Genomic DNA, 17443 nt, shown 5'->3' with positions numbered 1-17443 from the left:
AATGTCAAACATATGTTAGAAACTTGTCAGACCTGGCATAGAACTGGTTATGATGTAATAAAGAGACATTAAGTCTTTATCATCTAAAGACATAAAATACAGATACATTTATGTCTATGACTTCCTCCCTCTTTGAAGATGTAGTTGATAAATTGACTATAAATGTCTATAAATCATAAAAGCAAGTCGGCCATCGTGTATTTTTATAGGGTTTGTTTTTGTTTGAAATACTTTGTGTAGTAGTTTGTTTTAACCAAATAATAATCTATAAAACTTGTTAATTCAACATGCATAAACCATGACAGATTCCTGGGGATGGGGATTATGGGGTACATCAAAAATGCCCTTAAAGGGGCATTAGGTAAGATTAGATAAAGAGCTCACAGTTCTCACTATTATAGCTAAAAGACAGATAATGAAAACAGAATATGCTGAATATTTCAGTCAAATTGCTTCTCTCTGAATTGAAATATTAGCAATTCAATTTTAGGCTAGTCTCGATCGTCATTACTACCGTTGGACTGATGATAAACAAAGTCTTGATTGTCCATTTTTACGTTAAATCATTCATCACATATTCAAATCCACAAAGTATCACAGGCCAGCAATGATATCGAGAGTTGATTATGATCTTGATAAGTTAATTAATAATTTAGATAACATTTAAGGCCTACAGAAAGACCTGCAATAGGCATGCCATTAGCCCGTCACAGCTTTTAGCTTACCGGTAATTAAAGGAAGTACAAATGTATGATGTTAAAGTTTGAAAATATGTTTCACAAAATTCAAATAGTACTCATTAATTAGGGTACTTTAGATTTTTGATTTTCGACGAATCTTCGAAGATACTAGGCGCCAAATTTTGAAAATTTAAACATACATTATGCAAGAGCTAAATCTGCCTATTGCAGGTCTTTCTTTAGGCCTGAAATGTTATATAAACTATTAATTAGACATTAATCAACTTATCCAGACCATAATCAAATCTCGATGGCATCAGGTTTCTCCGATATTAAATAGATTAGAACAGTTCAGCCATATTTTGTTTTAAGCTTAAAATGGAGGAGCTAGAATTAACTTCGAAAAACCAGTGCCGTGGTTGAAATTATCGCTCGCAATAAAGTAATTTGAATGAAATTTTCAAATGATTAATTTTACATTATCTATTTTCGAACTATTATAGCAAGAATGGATAGCTCTTTATCTAAATCTTACATAATTTATCTTTAAATTTTTGCAAAAAACTTTTTTATTTATAAATATTTTTATATAGCATTTTACCCAGAGTTAAAGACTCATCTGATTTGACCAAAAATGGCAACATTTTTTGTCAGCGTAATTTTCCTTGGCCGCCATTGGCTAATTCAGTTTTTCAGTCCTAGATTAATTATTTATTGTTCGATTTGTAGAAAAAAAAGTTCATATGCTCCATGGTCCAAAATGTCATTGTTTTTTTGCTACCGGAATTGACGTAAATTTAGCAAAAACTACAATTTTGACAGTTTGGTACCACTTTTAGAAAGCAAATACTATTTTTTTCAAATCTGATATAACTGAAAGGGTGTGCCATCTAAATGCGCACAAAACATCGGGCTCAGTTTTTTAAATTTCGATTTCCTTTTTTTTCAATTAAAAGGTAAAAAATGGTGCCAAAAAAAAGCTATTTACAACCCATCCACCGTCTTCATATTTTCAAACATTTTTTCGTAACTTTCATAAACTCGTAGCAATAACCCATACGAAGATATGAAAATTAGTTTGTAATATGAGCAGTTGCCAAGATATAGGCAATTTAGCATGAGTCACTTTTCATGTTATTTTGTTTGTTAAAGAGTCAATTATTATTGGATTTTATGAGAGTAACACCATTTGATGCATAAAGCAATTTGAGTAGAATTTAAAATTGACACCGGAAGTACATTTAAATGTAAACTGAGACCAGTTTATATAGAATGATACCAAAAAACAGCTTCTAACGTCTTTCGTTACTGAGTTGTAACCAATTTTGACAGGGTTACTTTCAAAGATTTTTTTCACATTTTAATTTCCCATTAGAAAGTCTCATCAGCTAACTTCAGCTAACTTACCGGTAAGTTAGTAACCAATTTCGTCAGGATCATTATTTTTACAGTCGTTCGGATGGGACGAAAAACCGAGGTCCCATGTACACAGGTTGCATTTCAGACAGCAAGGGATGCAGGGTAGGGTATTTATTAGCAATCACAAATAGACTGTCCATTTTCTGGTTAGGTTTAGAAAAGTGATAAACAATTATATTAATTGATTCCCTTTCAATAGATAAATATGGAAATAATAATGGAGTGCTAATTTCTAGGTTTGGTTTTTGTAATAATTAATATTTTATTACTGGTGAAAAATAATTCTAGACCTTAACGTTATACTTCCTTTAATTAAGCTAAGACAATTTGTGTTATTTTTGGAAAAAATTAAGTGCTTGCAGGTGCTGGAAAAAAAACAGAAACAGAAAGACGTATGTTATACTTGTATGGTATATTATTTTGAAAAATATCGTTATTTTAATTTAAATTTAAATTTATGTAGACTGAGACAAATTCATATGATTTAAAAATATATTACATTGTATTAGATTTTTATTTGAGGAATACACACAGTAGTCACTTTAGTAACAATGGCTGATAGAGGCTAGCTCTCTTCGTTACTTCCCGATGCTAAAGACAACTTATATGAAAATAAGGCTTTCCCCCCCCACCTTTGTTCTGAGGCTATTTTGGAATCCTTACCGTCTATATTTCACCATGATTCTTCTTTGATCGCCAAAAGGAATCATTTCTTGCCACATCCGATGTAAATTTATAATAATCCAACACTATTTTCATGTAGAATTGTGTGATACAAAACACAAACAAAATTTGTTTGAATTAGTCAGCCGTTGTGAAACTTTAAGATATTTAACCATATTTTAGGTAGCAGAGTTATGGATCAAGTTTGTGTTTTGTGGGATTTCGATAAAAAAATTATTTCTATTTATTTATTTTTTACTTTGTAGAATCTTTTGAATATAAGATGATCATCGATTCTGCTTAAGATTAATGAAAATTATCATAGATTTTGTTTAAAACTTCTTCTCTGTATTTCTTAGATTAGTGAAACAATGTAGCTGAATGAATTTCAACAATTTCCATTAATTCTGGAAATGTCCCTTTCTCAAATTGTAGAATCTCGCAAACACTTTTTTTTTGATGGACAATCGGTATCAGATCTATTTTAGATTTATGTTCTGTGCTTTAAACATGCATTATGCAAGAGCTAAATCTGCATATTGCAGGTCTTTCTTTAGGCTTGAAATGTTTTCAAAAGTATTAATTAGACATTAATTAACTGATCCAGGCCTTAATCAATTCTCGATGGCATCAGATTTCACTGATATTAAATAGATTAGAATGGTTCAGCGATACTTTGATTTAATCAAATATGGTGGACCGATACTTAGCTTCGATCAACCAGTAGGTTGGTTGAAATTATTGCACACGTCTGTCAAACCTTCAAAGGCTAATATCTTCGCTTGCAATAGAGTAATTTGAATGAAATTTTCAATATATTCATTTTGCTTTATCTATTTTTGAACTATTATAGCAAGAATGGCCAGTTCTTTATCTAAATCTTACATAATGTATCTTTAATTATTGTGATGAGACGCAATTACAACAATTTCAGATAATTACTTTTTTCTTGTCAATTCACCATTAATAATTTACAGCATAAAGATTTTGCTTTTTGTTTACATAAAGGTTCATAATATGACAACTTGGACGGCTTAGCTGCTGTGTGCATATTAACTTTTGTCATATACATTTTCACGTTTCTATTTCAGAACGCCAGTTTTCTGTACAAGTTGCCAAAATGCCATCACACAGCAAATTACCTCACGATTTTATCCAAATGTTAATACATGGCCAGAAATTCTGTCTGATATCTCAGGTACCACCTAAAATACTTCAGAGTTGGCATATCTCTGATTTACGACGTTTTGGTACAGTTGATGGCAAATTTTTATTTGAAGGTGGATCACGTTGCAATAAAGGTACAGTGAACTCGATATGTTTCAATATTGTTTAGAAATATGAGAACATCGCTTTCAATAATAAATCTTTCTTTAACATTGAATATCCATGGTTCTACTTTTATATTGCTTTATAATAAAAATATTTTTTAAATCTTCAAAGGACCATGAAATTAATATTTGACCTACGATCACAAAATCGGTCAGAATGCAAATAAAATTAGCTTTTTTTTCAATTAATCCTATAAGTAAACTACTGGATTACACATAGATTTATATGATACATGTGGTTGATGGAATCAATACTATATTTATTGTAATATTTGTGATTAAAGGTTCTGGTTTACATGCTGTGATATCTGATCAAATAAAAGAAATAGATGAAATAATTAATCTAGCTAGTGTAGGTAAAACTACTAGTTGTCATAGAAATACCAACAAAAGAGGTAAATATTTTCACTTTGTTTTATATAGCCAACTAGAAATGTGATTGTATATTGTGGTCACCCCTGTCTGTCTCCTGGTCTATTGTCCACAATTGATTGTGGATGCTCTAGAGGCTAAACTGATTGACTCTAAAAAATACAATACAATTTATATGGAATACAATCACTGGTTTATACACATATAGCACAACGTTTCGACAAGTATTCTTTTTTTCATTTGTACTTGATAAGAGAATACTTGTTGAAACGTTGTGCTATATGTGTATAAACCAGTGATTGTATTCCATATAAATTGTATTGTGTTTTTTAATGTGCTCAATCACTAAATGCCACTCAATGATTGTCTCTAAATTTGCTGAAACGAAACAGTTGATAATTACTGTCGAAGTTATATCATACTGTATCAATTTGAAAAGTCTTGTAGAAATGCTAAAAAAATTTATCAGATTGTCTTGAAATTTTTACACATTGTTTATGTTCATGGAATGTAAAAGTCTATTGATTTCTGATACCTTGAATAGCTAAAATTCATCATATGACTACTGCTACATGTTTTGTATAAAACAAAGCACGAGAATTTTAATTACATCTGATTATTATGTCATTGGTTGTTGCTCTTTATAAGTTTTTAGTCCAAGCTTGTGCTTGGACGATTTGGCTGCAGTGGGTTCATGTTGCATTGTCTGACCACCTAAACATTTTTTCATAATAACTTTATAAGAACAATGGAAAAAAGTGATGATTTCAAAAATCAAACTATTCTTAACAATCTGATTAAAATACAGATCTATATTTTGTTTCGTTTTTTTATACTATCAATGGCCTCTACTACGCGGGTTATATAACAACTCTTCCAGATCCTACTGTAAAACGAAATTTTGAACCAAAAATGAAACGAAATAGGATCTGTGGTTTAATCAGATTGTATTCTGACCAATAATTGTTTGATTTGGATCTCTAAAATAATATTGTCCTTATATATGAAAGCTAATATAGATAGTAAAAAGGATTATTAGATTTCCCTTTAGATATATTATTTGTAGAATTGTAACACCTTTATCTTTTGTTCTTTATAATGAAAGCATGTATCAAATAACTGTTTACAATTAACTGTTTACCAGCATCTGTTAACACCGATTATCAATTTTTGCTCTCTAGAACTTAAAATTATTCTTTATTCCTGGGCCTGTTGAGTCTTTGTTTCCAACATTGACTTGAGACAGGAATTTATTAGTTCATCTTTGAACATTGAAGCTAATCGGACTTGCCCATCTGTATGTCTAGCTATAGACAGTGTATATACAAACAATGTCTAGAATGAACATCATATAGATATTAGAAATGTCATGGCTTGTAATCTAAACCTCTAATTCTATGTTGCATATTAGATGTATTTATTAGTATTACCTATGATTATTTATTGATGGGAGGGCGGGGTATAAGCGACACCATATGCATGTAGAATGGCATCTATAGATCTGATACAATGTCGTGAGAATATTCTATTATATTTAGTATATAATGGTATGATAGTAAACTGTACAGGATTGATTTAAAGGCTGAAAATACAATATTATTACAGCATTAACATACTGTGTTTACAAATCATAATAGACTGATATTGAATACTTGAAATAATACAGAACTGTGTCACTTCTTTGTGTCAAAAGGGGGGGGGGGGGTGGATGACCGAATGGTTAGCACGTATCATAAGGCCTGTCATTGAGTCAACTGGCGTGGTTTCGAATCCCCGGTTGTATGTTTTCTCCAGGTCCTCCCACTGCTAAAGACCCCTACGCGCAAGTGAATTATTGAAATAAAATTAAACCATATGTAAGTCCCGAAATGACCTAGTTTGTGTCGAGTGGTCGTTCAACCCCATTTCTCTCTCTCTCTCTCTTGTGTCAAAAGATTATCTCTAGATCCTTATTCTTGACATACTTACATCACAAGTTAACTACACATGTATCTTGAGATACCTAGAATCTGCGATTCTTAACATCCTGACATTCCAAGATTCAAAAATAGTTACTTAATTGCCACAAGCTCTGTATAATTGTAAGTGCAGGAAGACCACACAACACATAAATAAAACCCATTATACAAAGTTATAAGTTATAACTTTGTCTAATGGTATGTGAATTAAATATGGAAAATTTTCAAACGATGTAAACGTTATTTTTGTGCTAATTACATACATGTACATTAGAATACAACATTCTCCATAAAAAATTACCAAGAATTATTTTGGTTGAAGTCTTGTTATATTAAAGAGAATAGAAGCTTATAATTAACCCATTTCCTACCCAATTCTGGCCGGTTCGTTTCAAAATGGATTAAGAACCCTGGTTTTAACCCTTAGATCTTCAAGGTATAGCATCAAGGTTCATTGGGATTCTTGGATCTTGAGATGGCAAAGTGGGTATACATGCAAATTGAAATATTTATTCAGGGATCTCAAGATGTTCAAGCCAAGTAGTTAGGAGCTTAAATTGTTAGAATTTCACGATTAATAGGCAATATGTATATTTAACAGTTTTGTTAAAGACACTGATTATTGCTGACAAATGACATTGTGTTGCTTAGACTCATTACTAGGAAGAAGGAGATTTTGTTATGAAAATTTATTAATAATTTAAAATCTCACATGTTTTAACATGTGTTTAATAGTTATTGTTTACATATTCTATAATATATGGTAAATCAGTTTATCACGTTTAGTATAACTGTGTAATACATTTATTTACAAATACAACTGGCGGTAATTTTTACTTTGATGTCCATAGCAGTTATATCTCATAACAACCTGTCATGACATCATCATAGGTTGATATATTCGTTCATATCAACCGCTGATGACGTCATGACAGGTTGATATTTCATATCGAAATAACACAAAAAACCACAGAAATAATTTTTTTTTCTTTTGACAATTAAAATTTGTTATGGTACAGTTTCTAACATTCAGGACCGAAATAGACTGCGTACTTGTACGTGTATTTAGATCGGTTATCCATGTCTAAGACATCTTTCAGAGTTCTCTTTTCGTCCACATTGCGATTATTTCTTCACACACTACAAGACTTGAAAGTATTTATCGCCCAAGAGTTCCTTTGTAAAGTATTTTGGGGTACAGTCCACTTAAAACAGTCGGTCAAATCCTTCTCTGAACATACCGAAAACCTTCAATCATGGTTCACTGTCAGAATTCTTGGAAAAGAATGTCTTTTGGTCCAAATTTTCTGCAGGCTTTGGATAGATCCTCGTCGATATTTGCATTCACATCTATTAGATCGTCAATATGTTGGCTAAAAAGGATTGATTATTCGTCTGACTTCGTATTTCTATCCATTTTGTTTTTGCTTTCAATTCAATAGTCTAAAATGGCGACATATAAACAAAAACATGCATGAAATTGCACGTGATTACTTCGGTAATTTTCGCTATTTGGCGGAAACTATCAAGCAATTATCCAATCGTTGTTGCCTTTTAATGGAAGAGCCCATTAAATTTAAGGGTGAAATGGCGTTGTATATGTCGGATATAAACCTACTCTCCCTCGGATTGATATGGTAGAGAACGCTTGGGCTTCGCCCGCGCGTTCTCTACCATATCAACCTTGGGTAGGTTAATATCCTATACATAGTGCCTTATTTCCCTGTGAAACATGAAAATATGTTAATAACGGTGCACTTAGATAAAAAACACATAAGAGACAACAATGACCAATGTTTTATACCAGTCTCTACCTGATTCTAATCTGCTTCAGTACTACATTACACTGAACTCAGGACTAACATATGGTTTAATGGTTTAATTTTATTTCTATAATTCGCTTGTACGTATGACTATTTAGTCGTGGGAGGAAACTGGAGGACCTCGTGAAAATCCATGACGTTCGACAGGCAATCCTACTCCTTATCACGTTCAAGTGGGGAATCAAAACCACGCCACTTGACTCAATGGCAGGGCTTATGGTCTAAAGCCCCCCCCCCCCAATCCTGAAAGAGCACAAGACCATGTGGCCATTAGTTACTTTAGCTAGCACTATTTGCAGGTATTTAGTATATTACCACATGACTATAATACCGACGGATATTAACCAACCCTATAATCAATAGACTTCTTTGTATTTTCATTAAAATACAAATCATATTGTACAATTTCAGTCAGGAAAGTTGAATTGCAGTAATCACAATATTATATCAGAATGAGTGCACTACATACACCACTTTAATAGCTACCAATTAATATGATCAAACCTTCTATTATTTATGAGGCAGTTTTTTTCGTCACTGGCTCTTGAACTAGTAGGGGTCCAGATTTATGGATGATAGAGATTGGTTTTAACGTTTAACCGTGTTTATAAAATATTTTATGCAGTAAGCATCAGGTGGTGTATATATTAAGAGAAGTGATAAGTATCATTATGTAAATGATGGTGATATATTACTATTTACTTACATAGATAAGTATACATGTCATAATTCTCATTCAGCTGTAGCAATCAACTATATCTTTACACATTCTCTTTAATTGTTTATTTTGTTAGAGTTTCAACATGTTTGTCAATCTTGATGTATAAATGAATACTATACATTGCTTCAGTGAAGCTACTTAAACAATAAACTTGCCCGATAGCTTGCTCTATTATACATACTGTTAAAGCAACGGTCTCAAAATGAAATGAAATGAAATGGGGTAAAACGTCCTACTGTTCTGCTCTGACTGGGCTAATGAAGACAGGCATATGCCATACAGAGTGCTATGAGTGAAATTTTGCCCGGGCAGCAGCACTATGGCCTACTCTTATATCAAATTCCAACTGCCAAGGGATATTTTACGTGCATGCCAATGTATACACAGGACCTTGTTGGGTTTTTTTTGTCCCATCTGAATGACTAGACAGCTGTCTTTGTCAGGCCCCCTGTCCTGCACCCTGTATCATAAGGTTTGTCATTGAGTCAACTGGCATGGTTTCGATTCCCCGGTTGTACGTGACAAAGCCTGTCCAACCTTGTGGGTTTTCTCCGGGTGCTCCGGTTTCCTCCCACTGCTAAACATGATCAAACCAGTTACTATTATACACCTACTTTGATTAACTATGTGATTTACTTTTTAATCCTTTGTCAGTCATTGTAATCCCCTTGATATCAGCTGACTGAATGTTAAAACTAGTCAAATATGCCTAGTATTTAGAATATTTATGATTATCAATCTACTTAGGCTGAATTACAAAGAGTTGATTATTACTTATTATTTAAGAAGTCAGTTATCATTTGTACTAATCTTTAATAATCAAACCTTTGTGAGAACAGGCCACAGTTCACGATCAAAGTAATTAGTACATTTAACTTAGTACATTTAACTTTTCTGTCTTGCAGTCCACATTTAGCATACCAGGAACAGTTATTCTATAGCCATGTAAAAAGTACAAATTTCTTGAATTTTATTGCGGCTTGGAACAGTTCTCAAAATGAAACGCTTATCAGATGTATGCGTAGCTATAGACAGGGATGGGTTTTTGGTACTGTAGGCTTTAATATAACAAAGCAACTTGAAAAACAAAAGATAGACATTAAGTCTCATTTCTTTTTAATTGAAATTTAGGTTGCATCATATTGCACCTGGGAGCAAACAGAATCGGAACGAATCTGGACTCTCCAAGTATACTTGAGGTCAGCGCTGTCATTTTATATTGGACTGTACACTTGCTGTTTAAAAAGTTACAGCATATCTGGCAAGTTTGCCTTGAAATGAACATTTTTAGAGCATTCAGTGTAATTTTAAGTTCAGTTGATGGGTTTTATTAGAAGATACAATAATGTACATGCATGTTTACGTCTTTAAAAAGCATGAGTAGAGTAGTCAATATAGTTAAATTCTTTTGATTTCTTGTATTAAACTGTGTCTTCTGTTTGTGTCAGGTGTCTGTCTTGTTCAAGTTAGTTATTGAACCTGAATAATAGTTTTAATCATTGTGTGTATCTCTCGAATCCCAACATATATCCTACTACAACCTAAACTAGTGTCTGACAAATAGTCTACCTACTATCGTCTGTTTGCATGATGACTGCTGATCGTCTAACCAGAATATGTCCTGATTCGAATTTTCTTCTCTGATACAGGATCCCAGTTCAGTGAAGCCTTTGATTCCTTCAACACCTTCAGTAATTTCTTTAATAACAACCAGATGGTAGATCGTCCTAGCATGTTGAGCTGCTGCAACGAAAACAACAATCTCCACGAAGTTGATGAAATGGGCTTCCATAAACGTCACTCCATTAGTGTCATGGATTATCGTAGAATGGCAAGCTTGACAGAAAAGTTTAAACTCATGAGTATGGAAAATCTAGAAAGACAGAGAATGTTAGCCATGTATGATATTCCACCTAAATATGCAAGGGAAGTCCGGAAACAGAAGACAGCCCAAACAAGTAGTCCTAAAAAGACAAATACTAATCGTTATTCTGTATCTTGTTCAGAGCTCAAGGGAGGTAATGGTGAATTATCACGTTTGTTATCAGATAGTTTGTCACAGTCATTTAATACTCACATCTACACAAATACACCTCTACTTAAACCTGAATTACCAGTTGGTGCTCCTGCATCACCAAATCACCAAGATCCTTCCAGCAACTCTCACTATAGTCACTGTTACCAGAAAAATAAACCATTAACTATTAATCCACTATGTATAATAGAAGATGAAGCAAGAACTGCCTTTGATAGATCTAAAAGACAGGAGGCTATGCAGAGACTTCAGAAACAGGAGAATGATCTTCACAAAGAAATAACTCTCTTGGATGAAATTTTACAAGTGTGTAAAACCGATGAACCACAGGGAGCAACAAGCAAAAATTCCACAAATAGCTTATCAGAAAAAGCTTCTAGTCTCCCAAACAAAGTAAAAAAGGAGTTACGAGGAGAAAACTTCATGTCCAGTCAAACTTCAATTTCATCTTCATCAGAAGGCTGTGCTAAGTCGTCCTTGAGTCATTCTGATTTACTCTATCCTAAACCAGTGAAAAGAACTAAAATATCAGCTCCCCTGCCATATGTTAATCTTTCTCAGTTTGATGTTGGTGATGATAATGGGCGTGTTCATTTGAGTAAAGAAGGATTAGTCACAGGATCAAGTTCAGGAAGCATAAATAAATCACCAGATAAAAACCACAGCACACCCATTAAAAAATCCTCAGAATCATTATGTTCATCATCATCAGGTGGCTCTCATACAGCTCTTTATCCATCCGAGGCATGGATGAGAGAACCCATATATGCAAATGAGCCAAATAGATGTGAAACACCACCACCAGAATTACCTCCAAAGGGACCAGCATTGTTGCGCAAAAACAGATTGAGTAGGAATTCCACCTCATTTTCTCAATCTTCAAAAACTCCTCCTCCTCTTCCGCCAAGTCGAAATCGTAGTCGATCTCTTGGCTCACAAACCAAACTCCAGGTTAATGATAGTTCACAGACATTCAACTCAAAGAGTCACTCTTTTGATCAAGTTGTTCCACTAGCCCAAAAAGCAGGGGTTGAAGATACTTATTTGATGATGGGAGGCTTCCCTGATCAACCTAAGGAAAAGAAAAAATCTATGGTGTTTGATAGTCCAGAGGTTAAACAATTGTCTAAAGGAAATGCTGATGTTATGAATTGTTATATGGACATGGCAGCATTTTTCAAGAATGATGCAGAATCCAGAAAAGGTAAATCTATTCCGCAGGTGAAAGTGGAAGAGGCCATCTATGATACCATTGATGACACCATTGATAATCAGGCAGAACCTGCTTCTAAAGCACCAATCAGAGAAAGCAACTATATGGTGATGGAAGTTTCTAAATGCAGAAGAAAAAGTTCCACCTCTATTGAGGATCAACATAGTGCCTCACCAATTACAAATAAATCAAGCAGTCCTTTATGTATAAAGAGAAATTCTGTAATCCAACGTCTTCAAACTCTCCAGAATTATGTTAGCACAACAAAAGCGGGAGAAATGAATTCTGGTAATGGTTCTGTTGTTATACCCAAACCAACCATGCCTTTTCAAAACCTCCTGGAATTCAAACCACAGCATCTGCATTCTGCAGGTGTTTATATCAATCCTATCCAAGATACTAATAATTCAGAAGAGACTTCTCCTGAACCAACTTCCAAGAAAGAAGAAGGTTTTTTGGCACGTTTCAAAAGAAGGAACTCCAAGGATCAATCAAAAGCATCTTTGAGCACCGAAAACCTTATGACAAAAACATCTAGAACAAGTCTTTTTGAGAAAAGTTTATCTGAAGAAGGTGAGTTAGTGGAGAACAGCAGTAGCCCATTAAAAATCAGTCGCCAGAGATCTTCCAGTTTTCCTAACAGAAGAAGCTACCAAGAAGATGAAACAGATACCATAGAGATTGTGAATGATTCATTAAAATCTGATTCCACAAATGATGTATTTTCACATAGTGATGATCCCCCGGACGAGACGTTCTTTAGCTCTTCATCCATCAAGTTAAAAACTGGAAGTAAAAATAACATTGATGATGTAGAAGAACCTAAAAAAGAGATGCATGTATTAACTGTTCTTCATCTTCAACATGATCCTCCAGTTCAGAGCTTTTACAGCCAATACACCTCCTCTAAAACAGATGATGAAAAAATGATAGATTTACTTCATACTGATGATAAATTACATAACAAAAAATTTAATTATTCTTTTATGTCAGAATTAAAATCTAAATTAAGTCTACCATTAAGTAAAGCAGGATCAGAGTTACCTACCGAATGTCAGTCACCAGCATTACCACCACCACCAGTCTTACCACCTAAATTTAGAATGTACCCTACACTATCTCCTGTAGTAGAAACCACCCCTTCTAGTCCCCTGCCTCCAGCAGAACCCATATATGTAGAAATGACCGAACCAGCAATCAAACCTCAATCTATGTCAGAAACAGTGCAGCAGCCAGTAGCGCATCATTGTAACGAGACCAATCAACAAGATGAAGACTATTGTCAGAATATTAATATAGATTATAGGGAAACGTTTTCAGGTACGTCAGCATGCCACATGAAACATAAGTTTTGGCTAGAGTCCATGCCATTTGTTACTTATATTGCACCTGCTATTAAATATAGAAGGGTTAGTCTTCAGGTAGTGTAGTTGTTAAAAATAAAAGATGGACAGATTCTGAAATCGTCCTGAAGTTTTTTTTGTTCAAAAAACAGTTTTGAAGTCCTTTCAATCAAATGTTTTTTTGAAAAAAAAAAAATAATTATTGGCTGGAAGATTGACTGAGATTGTTAAATGTTTAATCAAGATCTTTCCAAAATAGTTTACTCTAAGTCTTGTTTTGAGCTCATGTTTAAGATTCAGCAGATTATTAATGCATGGTTTTATTGGTGTAGGACTGTAGGCCTATGTTTATTTACTTCTTGAAGTTTGGATAATCTAACAATGGTTTTATGGCTTTCAGAACAATAATTCCTGCTATCTTGGAATCATGTGGCTCAGGTAATTATTTTCAAATGCTAAATATTTTCTGCATGCATGATTTCTAAGACAATGGGCTTGGCAAATGGAATATTAGGCTGTGTAGCGTATTGATATTTTATTTTGCAACCAAGTTTCGTTATCAGCAATTCCAAAATAGATTCAAATACAATATTTGACATTCAGAAAGCTGTTCTGAAGAAGCATTGAAGAAAAGTCTTAAGCCCTGTTTAATCACTGACATGGCAATGATATACAATCACAATCAGTGATGGGATTTCAAAATTTTTCTTGTCGGACATTTTTTCCCAAAAATAATGGGGCATAACTCTTATCGTTATTTAAGCAGGCATTTTCAAACCACAATTAAGAATCATGTGTCAACAAAATATTCAATTAAAAGATAGGTGCATATCTTTGTATTAGCCGAAACAAATGTGACCAGAGGGCTTTAAATTGACCAGAAATAACATGTTATGTTTTTAGATTTTAAAGAACTTATATCCACTAACTGATACAGTTTTAAAAGTTCTTAGTGGGAGTGGATTTTTTCTAGAAAGTAATATTAGATTGTTGAGATATTTGTTTGATAAAGACAAATACCATGTTAAGAAAATTGATTGTTAATTGTTTCCGTGTGTATTTTAGTATCTTAATGGCAGCTGCAGTTATTTTTAACTGTACAGATATTTGTGTAGCAGTGTATTTTTATTTTAAGATTTCCCGGTACATAATTATTTGTGACGCAAACACCCTACCTACATCATCTTCATACCTATATTTGAATATGTATTTAGTTTTATTTGATCTTCATTTCATGATATATCAAAAGAATATCATACTCCTAGTTTACTTGAACTTATTTTCACATTTCCTAAGTATTAAGTTTTGTGAAACTGTTCGAGACTTTATAGCTTGACTTTTTCAACTAATAATTCCTATGGGGTGGCTCTGTCCAACCTCGTGGGTTTTCTCCGGGTTCTTCGGTTTCCTCCCACTGCTAAAGAACCCTACGCACAAGCGAATTATTGAAATAAAATTAAACCATATGTTAGTCCCGAAATGACCTAGTTTGTGTCGAGAGGACGTCCAGGAGGTCTCGGGGCAGTGGGGGGGTCCAACTGGGTTTCGTCTTGTGCAGGACAGGTGGCCTAGGATGGAACAGCATATAGTTGTTTGGATGGTACAAAAAAAATGAGGGTCCATGTACACATTATTTTGCATGTAAAATAACCTTTGGCAGAATTCAAAGACGAGGATGTGGAAATGCAACTGTCTGGACAAATTTTTCTCATAGTACACGGCATTGCATATTCCTGTTTTTATTAACCCACTTGGTGCAGAAAATTAAGATGTTAAACATCATTTCATTCCTACAGCAAAGAAAGTTCATAAAACAAAAAACAAATATCGTTCTGTTTACAATTATTTTGTAAAGCGCTTTTGGGATTAGACATAGAATGTTTTGATCTGGAATATTAGCTTATGATGTAGAAAGGTAATAAGATATAGCCAATTCCATAGTTCCATACACCTGTTGAATGTACAGAGTATACCTGGTTTTCCAAAGTTGTATGTGATATAATCTCATATCGAAATAAAGGTGTATTTACAGAATTAAAGGCTGTACATTCAGAGTACTGTCTTAGAAATGGGTATATTATATTCTGATGTTAGTGGAAATTTTGGGCCAGCCTTTTGTAACAGGATTGTTGCTGAGTTTCCTTGGGCTTTTCATCGACATACAAAAAAGAAACAATTAGTGAAAAGAAGACCCCATTTTGTATAATTTCTGTTAATTCGGATTACATGTATATAGATATTGTCCTTGATTATGTCATAGAATCTTGTCAAGGCAGCAATGATATTATATAGTATAAAGATTTTGTTTTTATTTACCTAATGATTTACAATGTGACAACCTTTATAGACTGCTCGGAAGACTTAGATGCTGTGGGCATATGATTCATTGCCTGGCAACCTAATTTTTTTATAGTGTTTAAGGTCATGAGACAACGAAGCCTATAGATCACTTTGAAAAATCTTGTGGACGTTTTAGAGGCTAAAGTTAGTATCCGATTGACTTTATATGAAACGTAGTGTTTAAGGTCATGAGATGAAGAAGCCTATCAATTTTCAAAGACTTCCAATGATTAAGGCAATTAATATTAAATGTTTTGTATGCTAAATGTTAGAATAGGGTAGAACTAGAAGCCAAATGGGTTGTTACTTGTAATCAGATTTTAGTGTTTTGTAAATGTTTTCATTTCTGACAAAAGAAAAAAATATTCTTACAACCATTGTAAACTTCCTGGATGACTTAGCTGCTGTGGGCTTATGTTGCGTTGCCTGGCAACCTATATTTTTTTATTGTGTAATGTATTGTTATTTTATTATTCAGGTGGTGCTATAGCATATGAAAGAGCTCTACAATCATTACAAAAGAAGAATCGTATCATAGTCCAAGTAGAAGATTTTAAAGAAAGATTAGCGAGAGATGACAGTGCTTCTATTTCCTCTAATGAATATCCAGAAACTTGTAGTTTACAAAGCAACACATCGGATAATCCAGATTGTTCTTGTAGTCCCGCTAAAACTGTGTTACGACCGCGATCAGGTAAAGAATATATAGTGGTGGAGAGAATACGTAAACTTAGTGATTCCTATAGTTCTTCACCTTCTAGTCCCCTTACCCCTACTTCACCAGCGTCAGTTTTTACGTTTGACATTCACGAACCCAGTTCTAATGTGACAGAAGGTACCGGTACCATACGCTCTGCTATATCACCACTTTCTAAAAGTAGTAAAAGTGACAATGACTCGGCTCCCACTTCTCCTTGGATACCCATACCCAAAAAGTGCCTTAGAAATCAGTCCACTTCATCCGAACATCGTTCACGGACGAGAAATGACAGTGTCTCTAATAGTGATAGTGCTACAAAAGAAGGCCACTATGTACCGGTTCAAAAAAGTGCTAGTAGTGCATCTCATAAAAACAGGAGAAGTGGTAGCTCAGCTGGGAGTGGTAAACGTAGAACACAGAGCACTCGATCTAAACATGATTTAGAGAAATCTCATTTAAAACTGGAATATTTATCTCAACCTGATAGTGACAGTGATAGTTTTAATTTAACCCTCCATAGTAAATGTGATAGTGTTACTTATAGAAAAACTTGCACGTCTGGTGCTTCACTACGATTAATTGGAAGTGAGGCTGGTGCTAAAGGTGATAGTGTGTACTTACAACTATGGGATACAAAAGCAACAAAATCAAATTCACCTAAAGCATCGGTCAGTTCTGAAACCTCCCCACCTATATCCCCAAATAATGCTTTACTATTACCGTTAACTCCCATTGATGATGATGATGAACAAGAATTGAATTATCTGGAAATGGATTTAGGACCGGCAACTAGCTCCTCCCTCATGCCAAAGAAATCTGTGCCAAAAAAACCCTCGAACGATATC

The 17443-nt window shown here is 33.9% G+C and overlaps 1 protein-coding gene across 2 annotated transcripts in view; it reads left to right on the top strand.

The window, feature by feature from the left end:
* LOC126810400 (uncharacterized) overlaps positions 1–16498 on the top strand; it is a 36241-nt gene extending 19743 nt beyond the window's left edge. The window contains exons 4-8 of one of the 2 annotated variants that reach the window (XM_050535433.2): positions 3854–4063; positions 4378–4488; positions 10617–13535; positions 13959–13996; positions 16377–16498. In XM_050535433.2, coding sequence (XP_050391390.2) covers positions 3854–4063; positions 4378–4488; positions 10617–13535; positions 13959–13966 — 3248 coding nt within the window. In that variant the 3' untranslated portion in view covers positions 13967–13996; positions 16377–16498. Of the gene's footprint in view, positions 1–3853; positions 4064–4377; positions 4489–10616; positions 13936–13958; positions 13997–16376 lie in introns of those variants that run through there. The other variant, XM_056098788.1, reaches the window with a different exon arrangement.
* The last annotated feature ends 945 nt before the right edge of the window (positions 16499–17443 follow it).

This window comes from Patella vulgata, chromosome 2 (assembly GCF_932274485.2).
Source record: "Patella vulgata chromosome 2, xgPatVulg1.2, whole genome shotgun sequence".
NCBI classification, from domain to species: Eukaryota; Metazoa; Mollusca; class Gastropoda; family Patellidae; genus Patella; species Patella vulgata.
Note: the sequence above shows the minus strand (reverse complement) of the source record. Positions and strands in the feature narration are given on the sequence as shown.